The sequence below is a fragment of the Haliaeetus albicilla genome, chromosome 7, assembly GCF_947461875.1.
Source record: "Haliaeetus albicilla chromosome 7, bHalAlb1.1, whole genome shotgun sequence".
Taxonomy (NCBI): domain Eukaryota; kingdom Metazoa; phylum Chordata; class Aves; order Accipitriformes; family Accipitridae; genus Haliaeetus; species Haliaeetus albicilla.
The window spans coordinates 40766022-40776246 of record NC_091489.1 but is presented as its reverse complement, the minus strand read 5'-3'; the positions used below and the strand labels follow the sequence as shown (position 1 = coordinate 40776246).

Here is a 10225-nt window from a genome sequence, read left to right as displayed (position 1 = left end):
AGCCTTTCAGTCTGATAGTGAAACTCACCCTATTAACCTTAAATTGTAATCACAGATGTTCCAAAATAATACATATATCACTGTCATGCAGCAGTGAACTTTAATCTTCCTGGCTTCCTTGCTGCAGTGTTTACCAGAACCTCAAATTCCGGCTACAAAGACCTTTCACTTTCTTCTTGCAGTAAGAACACTAAATAGTTTATCCTATGGAAACGCTTTCTGAATGACTGTCAGACTTCGAAACACTTGCAACTCAAAAAATCCTATCCAGTGCGTGTGTTTGCTAGCTTTGCACTGAGCGTTCCTGAGCTTTGAATCTCTGTGTGCTGTTTTGAATAGTACAGAATAGGTCTGTTGTTTTATGGTCTCATTTGGAGATTACCAAACTGGTAAGAAGTGAGGTCAAGCATATTCAGTAACTGAAAAGACTACCCAGCCTATTCCAGTTAAGATCAGCAGGAATTGTCCTAAAGAGAACAGCAACAGCATGCAGGGCAACTTGTGGAACTGTATGACACACCTCTGCTGGTTGTTCCAATGTTAAATACATGAGAGATGCTCTAACCATGTGAATCCAGTAATTGGTTTATTTACCAAAAGACTTCACAACTCTTACTGCTGTACCTTAAGGCAAAATGAATGATGTAGCAAAGCATGTATGCATTTATGGTTCTTTACTACAGCTGTTAACATATTCAGGTACTCCTTGAATATTTATAATCTTTACTTATTTTTTACCTAAGTTTGGTGGTGCTAGTATTCCTCCAGATGTCCTTTTCTACACGCGTCTTCTGAAGGCATTTGAGGTATTCACCCCTGAAGATTAGAAGGTCAATAAAAAGAAACCAACTCATCACCATCTAAAAGTTAGGATTCTCATTCTAGGCTTTTGTTTTGTTCTGTCATCTGTGAACATGAACTGGACAGAATGCAGTCTTTAAGGATCAGGCTTGGCAACTGGCACTGTGATAAACAATACCCGTTTTCCTTTGTTAAATACTGCTGTAGTTGTTTCTTCATCCACCAATTCTGGCAGATCTAGTTGTAATTTATATTTTTCAGGGACTTCAATGATTATGTCATCCTAAACCAAGAAAATGAAAATATTTAATGAACTATTTGACAGCAAATTAGCAGTGAGAATTTCTAGGAACTGGAGGCTAGACAGAAAATGCAAGGTTATTCTTTCTGCTCTCTTACCTTTGAAATCTGCAAATCACACTCGGAAACAGAGCTAACCTTAGGCAATTCAATTTTTAGTTCAAATTTGAGTGGTTTCTTGTTTGTATCCTTCACGGTGATCATTTCATAGACAGGGGTACTTAGCTTCTCTGGCATTTCAGTACTGCTAACTTCTTCTATCAGATGTCCTTTAGAGTGTGTCACGTTTTCATCCTTCAGCAACACAGGAACATTGCTGCAGTCCTCAGCTTCCATAGTGTGTAGCAGCTGATCAAGTGTCAGTTCTTTGAAGAAAAATAAGTTTTTCACATGTATCACTCAGTTACCAAGAACTGTAATGTTATGCCACTTGACAAATATATCACGAAAGTTTTAACTGTAATGAATTGTAATTAGCAATTTTGTCAGCTGAAGACTGTTACTGGCAGATTCTCTTTTGCCCATGATTTGGTTTTATTGCCAACGGGTTAAAAGTTCTTGTTTTCAGACTACTAGTTAGAGCAGCAACCCCTTTTACTCAGATTAGCACAAAAGAAACTTAGCACCTCAAAGGATCAAACCCTAGCAGAGTTCCCGTGTCTAGTGGATACAGGAAAAAGGGAATTTGCTGTTCCAGTGTCACTACAGCTTCTCACTTGTAAAACACCGGAGATGAATGCAGACAGGCCAGCAGGGTTAAACTAACATCTGGTATGAATACTGCTGCCTTATTCTGAATTCTTAGAGAGAAGCATTTGGTTTATGCTTCTGGCAAGAACTGGGGTGAGAGAGATGAGACTTCAGTAAGTTTGTTGGAGAATCTGATGTTGGAGTTTCTGATGGAGAAACCTCAAAGAAAAGTGACAGCAGGTCTCTACGTACCCTTCTTTGTGTTCTGACTGAAATATGGAGTTGGTATCTGCCTTCCTTTCAGACGTTGCTGCATCATTTCCAGGCTTCCTTTCAGTTTGAATGATTCAACAGTGTACAAATCAGAAAGGATAAGGTTGCATCGTTCCTCAACGAATTTAAGTGTCAAATGGATCAAGTGCTCCATTTTTTCCGGGTTTTCTTCTCCCCTCTGAAGAACATCTGGGTTATATGCAATATCTATAATGCTGTAAAGGTCTATAAAAATAAGTTACTTGTCAGAATCATTGCTATGTACCATGTGCCAGCGTTCTTTATAATCACTTGATTTAAAAGGAAAGGAAATGAATTTGTGGCTTCTGGGCAGAGAGCTAATTCTGTCATCCTCCTCTAGAGTTGACACCTCTCCATGTGCTGAACCAGCAGTCTGTGTTCAAGGACAAGCGTGGGAACACAGTCCAAGTGAACGTGACTATACGTGGTCAAAGAGATTCCTAGTACTCTTCAGGATTTAGATGCGTGCAACTCGCGTTTCTTCACTATTTGGGTGGGTTTTTTTGTTCAAAAGGGAAAGATTCATTTAGAGTCCTGTTGGGATATGCCTGTCGCATCCTTGCCCCCCCCCCCTCCCCCCCCGGGCTAAGAGCTGGCCACGGCGTGGCACCACCCTCTGTGACAGCGAGAGTCTGCGTCTGATTGCCACGCAGTGGACTACTGCAGCAACAAATGCATCCGGGGCGAAGCGCAACTCCTTCGGGACGTTACCTCCTTCACCAGATACTTCTTCCAGCGGCCCCGCACTGACAGGAGTGGGGTCAGTGGGGACCTTGGGCGCCGGCACCCTTTTCCAGCCGCAGACGTTGATGAACAGCGGCCTCCCGACGACTCCCTGCAAGAAGCCGAGCCGCGGCTGAGCGCTCCGCCCGCGCCGCCCCCCTCCGGCCCCGCACTCGGCCCTCGTTACCCGCCGCAGCGCCCGGGCGGGAGGCCGAACGCCAAACCCCGCGCAACCCACCGTGGGACGGGCCCGCAGGCACAGGTGAGGCTCCGGCGGGGCGCAGAGCCGCTCGGCCTCGGCACGCTGCTGCCGCTGGAACCGACGGTAGGCTTGGGGCTCGTTCTCCGCCATCTCGTCCAGCAGCGACCAGAGCTGTGAGGCCAGCGCCGCGCCCGCCATGGCGACCACCGTCGCCTAGCGACGGAGCGACCGGAAGGGCCACGCTCTGCGGGTCCGTTCGCCTTTCCCGTCCTCCTCCTGCTTCCGCTCGAGCCGGCCCCGCAACAGCCCCCGTCCCGCCCCCGCAGGCCCCGCGGCGGAGCTGGCCGCTGCCCGCCTGTCCCCGGAGCCGCCGCCGGGCCGTTCCGCCCGGTGGTCGCCGCGGCTCGGGGCTCCGCGGCGGCTCAGTCCCGACCCGTCCCCCTCTGGCGTGTGCTGCCAGGAGGAGGCACTTCGTGGGGACCGCTTCCGGCCGGCAGCCGGGAGCAGGCCCGGCCTCTCCCGTCCCTTCCTGCCCGGGGGGTCCCGGTGAGCGGCCCCCGCCCGGCCCCGGGGGTGCCGGTGGGGCCGCGTAGGGCGAGAGGATGTCCCGGGTGCCGGTAGGAAAGGTGCTGCTGCGGAACGTCATCCGGCACACGGGCGCGCACAACAAGGTACGGCCGGGGCCGGGGCCGGGGCCGGGGCCGGGGAGCTGCCGGCCCCGGCGGCCCCTCGTCCCCGCTCTCTCCCGGGGGTGCGGAGCCGGCGGCGGAGCGGGGAGCGGGGCGGGCGGAACGTCCGAGTTGTGATCTGGAGGTGGGGAGAGCAGCTGCGCTTTTCGGAGAGGAAAGGAGCTTGGTGAAATCAGCTACGTAAACGTCCTTAGTCTCGCTTTCGGTTTAACCCTCTTTTTCTTGAGCTCTCATCCTGGCGATGGAATGTGTGTGTGCATATCTGTATTCACCTGTAAAATTTGCCTCGTGAAAGACGTAGTCTCTCAGGACTTTCATGAAAACTATGGTTTGCCTTTTAAAAGTAGCAATTCTTTGGGTTTTTTTCTTGTATTGCGTATGTCCTTTTAATTGCATCAAAGAATTTGAACTTTGTGCTAATGTGCACAGGCAGTATTTTAGTGCAAGATTAAGGAACTCTGTTAGCTTTAGCAAACTATTTAATTCCTGACATAATTCAGCAGGTCCAACTCATTTATTTCATGTGCTTATAAAAATCACTCACAGTCAGTGTCCATAAACATAGATCTGTGCCAAACCACTCAGTATTTGCATGCTGTGTTTTTTCAGCCTGTAGTGTAACTTCTCATTTTGGCTTGGTCCTTCCAGATGATATTTATATACTGAATTCTCTGACAGTATGTATGTTTGGGATGGTAATGAATGACAAGGCAGGGTATCCAGAACAGCTGAGATAGCAAAATCAGGCAAACCCACTGTTTCTGATGCCGTTATCCTTATGTGCTTTGTGAGGGTACTACCATCAAGAGGTCCTTCTTTTGGTTACCTTGGTTATAGCTAGAAGTAATAATCTGTTCCAGTATGGTAGGAAGGCTTGCTGTGAATTTTGTTAGCAGGAGCATTGAGCTAGGAGCGGATGTTACATGCTTCATGTCTGTAACGTCTCCCTAATGTTACACTTGTTTCCCATCTGTGACTTTCAGATTCAGGAAGAGACAGAAATGTGGAAAATAAGGGAGTGGGAGAAGCAGACAGAAGAGACTTACTGGAAAAGGCAAAGCAGAATGCTGTCGGACACTTCCAGGTGGGTTTTAATTGTGTAGTGGAGATAATTGGCTTGACTTAGTTGCTTAATTGCTGAACCCTTTTGTGTTATAATACTTTAAGAACATTCTGTGATTACTATGTGTTTACAATATATGAAGACAACATAGACTACAGGTATATTTATTTTCTCCTTAATGAGCCCCTGGAAAGAGGTCAGACCTGTGCTTAAGTCTGACCTTTTATCTCTTTATCTGGATGTATAGCCTTCAAAATACAACATTAAGTAGGCCAGGCACTCTGAAGCAGCATGGGTAGGAAGTGCTTGACTAATATGTCAGAATGTTGTGAGGAAAGTCTAATGTATTGCTGTTTAGGTTAGCAGTAAACAAAACTGTTATGATGTGGGGTCCTGTGCTATTGTAACACACCAGTATTGACCACTGCTTGTGTGGTGTCTGTGAAGTCATTCTGACATGCCTGAGGATCTCACAAGCTACATGAAAACAAACTGGGTTTGGGGGAGGGTTGGGGTTTGGGGCAGAAGGGGGAGAGCTTAGTACCGTGAAGACTTTTCAGAAGCATGAACGTTACAGGAAGTGGTTTTAGTATCTCAGGGAAGAACACCTTTCAGACTTATGCTGAGTCCACAGCTGCTGCTTGGCTCAGCAAGTGCGGCATTTCAAGTGAGAAACAAAACTAGAGCCACAGGCATGTGAGATCACTCAAAACTGCTGGGGCTTTCTGTGGATTTGGGGTCTTAGTCCTGGATTTGGGGTCTTAGTCCTGGTACCTGATCAAATTGCAATTCTAGTAAGTCTGTTCTACTTCTTCAGTGTGCCCTTTGCTGCTTTTACTAGCATACGTCTCATTGCATATTGTTAGTCTGCTCCTGCAGAGTATTGTAGAGGAGGAGAACTGCATTTGTTGTAATAAGCATGATAACCCCTTCCTCTAATTTTGCATTGTGAGCACCTCTGTCTAGAATTTTGCTGTGCACAGAGAACCGTAGTAAGTGTTGAAAACCAGTGTTAGCTACTGAACTGGTTTTGTGAGAGCTGTTAATGGTGACTGTCTGTTAAAATGATAGCTGGTCTTCTTGCATAGATGGACATCCAAGACTTGCTGGATTTTTGCTCCTCTCGCTGGACTAACCCCTTGCTCAGAAAGTTTCTCCATCAGAGCTGACAGCTGAAGGACACCTGTTCTCTTTCTGCAGCAGTCGGATGCGCAGTGATGGCTTTGATGAGGAGGGCCACAGGGCTGACTGGAAAACAAAGAACTCACAATTTCTTGACCTAGTTGAAGATGACCTCCTTAGGGCCCGATCCTGGAATAAAAAGCTATATGAATGTGAAGCCAACATGCCAGACAGGTCTGTGGGGGAATTAATATTCTGTGATTGTAACTGTAATTTGAACATCTTTTTGGAGTCATGTACCAAAAAGTTAGTACATTTCTTTTTTTCAGTATGTAATTCTATAAAATAACATGTGATCTTATTTTGAGAATGAGTAAGTAACACGCACGAACTTTTGCAGTGTCACAGAATACCTAGTTTGAGTTCATCTATAGAGTTCCTAAGCCACAGTAAGCAGCAACAGTTCTGCCCTAAGCTTAGCAATTAAGCTTAGTATTTATTACTTTGCCCAGGGAATTTAAAAAAATCTTGAGAAATGCAAGTTAGTGCCCTCCAGGCTTATTTTAAAGAAATTTGAGTTGTAGTTTTCCCTAATTAGAGATAGAAAAGAGACTGAAAACATAAGGTGTATTTAAATAGTACCAACCAATCGATCATATTTCCTTCCTTCTTTGTTGGGAAGGTTCTGATAGCTCTTCTTTGCTATCTAAACTCATGTTCATTCTGTGGCTCTGTCTTTTCAGAATTATGTTTTTTCCTTAAACACCTTGTCTCTTTCTAATAGATGGTCCTGCTTTCTTCCAGGTGGGGTCACAGTGGTTATAAAGAGTTGTACCCTGAAGAATTTGATACGGATAGGTAAGGCAAGCAGGCTTACTAATGTATCCAGAATCTTACTTCTGTCAGGTTATGCAGGGAATTTTACAAACTGAATTTTAAGTTTTGAGTATAGATCAGCCTTAAATGTAAAGCAGCACTGTTTAGTTACAGACACCCACTGAAAAAAATTCTAGTCCATTAATGTGGTTCCCCCTTGTCTGAGTCTTAGGAAGGGATTGCATCTTTTATAGTAATCAGACATTCAGCTTGAGCTTGAGTTACTAAAATGGAGGGTCTGCATGGGCCAACGGAGAGCCAGAGTAGTAGGCTGAATCCAAATCAGCTCAGTATACACCCTCTCAAATATCACCTCCAGGTTCTCCTTTTGTCCTGGTTTCAGCTGGGATAGAGTTAACTGTCTTCCTAGTAGCTGGTACAGTGCTATGTTTTGAGTTCAGTATGTGAAGAATGTTGATAACACTGATGTTTTCAGTTGTTGCTCAGTAGTGTTTAGACTATAGTCAAGGATTTTTCAGCTTCTCATGCCCAGCCAGGGCACCTGACCCCAACTGGCCAACAGTGTATTCCATACCATGTGACGTCCCATCTAGTTTAGGAACTGGGAAGGGGGGGGCAGGGATTCACCGCTGGGGGACTGGCTGGGTGTCGGTCGGCGGGTGGTGAGCAGTTGCCCTGCGCATCATTTGTACATTCCAATCCTTTTATTACTACTGTTGTCATTTTATTAGTGTTATCATTATTAGTTTCTTCTTTTCTGTTCTATTAAACCGTTCTTATCTCAACCCAGGAGTTTTACTTTTCCTGATTTTCTCCCCCATCCCACTGGATGGGGGGGGAGTGAGTGAGCGGCTGCGTGGTGCTTAGTTGCTGGCTGGGGTTAAACCATGACACCTTTCCATCACAGTGTACCCGTATTTTCTGTTTCTCCTTATTTGGAGAATATAAATTCTTGCAGTATCCTGGAGAGTGGAGACTTAACTGTAAAATAAGATCTTAGACAAAATTCATTATTTTTAAACTACACCTAACAGAATCATCAAGTACAATATTTGTCAGGCTTACAGATTTGAAGTAACCTGCTATAAATGAGTTTTCATCACTCGGTGGCTTTCAGTACACATTCTCCTTGGTTCTGGCTCAAATACCTTAAACAGGGGTATTAGTAAGGTGTGGACCCAAGCTCCTAATAAGTACTTGAAACAAAAATGCAGCTACCATGACTGTCACAGGATCTGCTCCCCTGCTCTAGCCAAATGAATTGCTGGGCTTGCTTAAAACTTTGAGACAGAAAGAGGCTCAACTGCTATGAGCCTGCCTCTCTGCTTCCTTTTGATCATCCTCTGTTCTTTTTACAGTGACCAGCAAGAAGGAGATGAACAAAATGCTGTCAATGGGAAGAAGAAATCTCATCTGGGAAAGCAAACTGCCCATGAGTCGCACAAACGGAAAAAAACAAAGAAGTCACACAAGAAGAAGCAAAAAAAGCGATCGCACAAAAAGCGAAAGAAAAAGAAAAAGGAGCAGGGGAGAACATCATCAGATTCTTCCCAGGAGAGTGAGTGCTCAGAAGAGGAGACTTCAAGCACCCAGAAAGGGAAACACAAGCGCAAGAAAAAGACCAGGAAAGTGCCTGCCAGGGAACCTACCTCTTCTTCTGGGCAGGAAAGTGACTTTTCTCATGCAAGCAGCTCAACCACCAGCAGCTCTGAGGACAGTGAATCTGAGGAGAAAAAAGAGAAACGGCCCCCAAAAAAGAGAAAGAAACGTCAGAATTCCGTGTCAGAGAGGCACAGTGAAGTACCAGAGAAGAGGAGCAAGAGGAAGAACTGGAAGGTGGCCGCTGATGAAAAATCAGAGGATAGCTCAGATGAGGACTGATGAGTCTAGGCTGCAGCTCAAACAGTAAGGTAGAGGACAGAGACAGATATTTATCTTTCAGCACTGCCCCATGGTACAACTTGTTTCAACACTGTGGTTTATATACATCCTGCCAGCCGACAAGGGAGAAACTGAACCTTGGCAGCCTCCAGTAGGTGCCCCCTTGCTTTTCATTGACTTGACATTCAGAAACCCGGGGGAGCAGTTGCCTGTCTCACAGGTTGGCTAGTCCTGCCAACTTCAGATTTTTTTTCTGTGACCAGGTTGACCTCTGATGCACGAAAACGTTATAGGCTCTCTGCAGGGGGAAAACAAGCATGTTTGCACCTTTTTTTTTTTTTTTTTTTTTTTTTTAAATTAAGTTTTAACAGATTGGTTTTTTGGGTTACTAAATCAATGATCAAGACTTGCAATAGGAGAGGGGAGAGACAAAAAGTCTGATAATAGAGGAAGTGTCACTGGATTTAACCCTACAGTAGCTTTGTCTTCCCATCCTCCAACAAAAGCAGACCTGTGTGGCAGCATGCACACGGTCAGCTGGATGCAGAAGGGAGCACAAAGGAATCCTCTGATTCCAGCTGAAGGTGCACTGACTCCTTCCATAATGGTGAAGAAAAGACACCGGTGCATTTGCTTGTTTTAGACTTCTCTCCAAATCCTGGCATGGGCTGGCCATTGTGTCTGCCTTTCCTTCATTCTCTCTAGGGGGATGCTGAAACCGTTTGTGCTGACAGAGAAGCCTCGGTGGGTGTTGTGTTCTGTCTCTGGTCTGCCCAATGTATTCCTGGAGAAATTGGTTCTGGGCCGTTCTCCCTGCAGTTGAACAGCCAAGCCTTTTAACAAAATAAATAAATCCAGACATGTTCGATGCTTTTGTCATTGTTTTGGAGTAAAGCCCGGGGACAGAGCACAGGCCTGAGAAGCCTAGGTGGTCCTTGTGTTCTCCCTGTGCCATGCGTTTCTGCCCAATCAAACCAGGTGGCTGTGGAGGGCTTGGAGGAAATGAAGTAAGGGAAGCTGGAGTGGAAAGCAGCCATTGGGGAAATGTACTGTGCTGATGCGATTGTTGTGTGTTGGTGACCAAGCACAGCTCCAGCTTTACGCCTGAACAAGTACAAAATGGTGTCAGTGCTGTCCCTAGGTCCTCGTTCCAGGTCCTGGTCACAGTCCCTCTTTCCGTTTCAAGTGAAAAGATGTTCTCTGCATGCCCTTGTCTGTTGGCTAATGCCAGAGGCTTGGAGAAAGCAGTATTGCAGGCTCAGCGTGCTTTCAGCTGCTCGCTCTTTATCACAGCCACTTCTCTGCCGGTCAGTCACACAGTAGCAATGCAACTGCTTTATGTACATCATAGGAAATGTTCAAGAAGGGGTTTATTTTGTATAGCTCCCCTCGTACAACGGTTTTTCATTAGCGGGGGGGTGAGGGGGAGCACCCGGATCCCCTGTGGCCACTCCTGCGGGTTTTGAGATAGGACCAAGCATCTCCGAATGGGGATTCGATAGGACCGAAGTCTCTGCCCAGCCACCTGGAGGTCGCAGGCGCGGTCTCGTCTCGGCCTCTCGCCGCCGGCTCCGGGAAAGGCCGCAGTTGCGCAACCCGCCGCAGCAGCAGAGCCTGCCCTGC

At 46.3% G+C, this 10225-nt stretch overlaps 2 protein-coding genes across 4 annotated transcripts; one reads left to right on the top strand and one right to left on the bottom strand.

Annotated features, from left to right (window-relative positions):
- Positions 1-277: 277 nt before the first annotated feature.
- Positions 278-3284, bottom strand: PIH1D2 (PIH1 domain containing 2). Its single transcript, XM_069787979.1, has 5 exons — positions 3047-3284; positions 2797-2920; positions 2044-2289; positions 1201-1466; positions 278-1084 (listed from the first exon to the last, which is right to left on the bottom strand). Exons 1-5 carry the CDS (start codon positions 3206-3208, stop codon positions 938-940), a joined length of 945 nt encoding a protein of 314 aa, XP_069644080.1. The 5' UTR covers positions 3209-3284; the 3' UTR covers positions 278-937.
- Positions 2915-9470, top strand: NKAPD1 (NKAP domain containing 1). 3 transcript variants are annotated; one of them, XM_069787981.1, is made up of 5 exons: positions 2915-3070; positions 4683-4783; positions 5963-6118; positions 6689-6742; positions 8080-9470. In XM_069787981.1, exons 2-5 carry the CDS (start codon positions 4701-4703, stop codon positions 8600-8602), a joined length of 816 nt encoding a protein of 271 aa, XP_069644082.1. In that variant the 5' UTR covers positions 2915-3070; positions 4683-4700; the 3' UTR covers positions 8603-9470. The 3 variants fall into 3 exon arrangements, with proteins under 3 accessions (XP_069644082.1, XP_069644081.1, XP_009913111.1); XM_069787980.1 differs by lacking the exon at positions 2915-3070 and adding an exon at positions 3319-3681; XM_009914809.2 differs by lacking the exon at positions 2915-3070 and having other exon boundaries at positions 4680-4783; positions 5851-6118.
- The last annotated feature ends 755 nt before the right edge of the window (positions 9471-10225 follow it).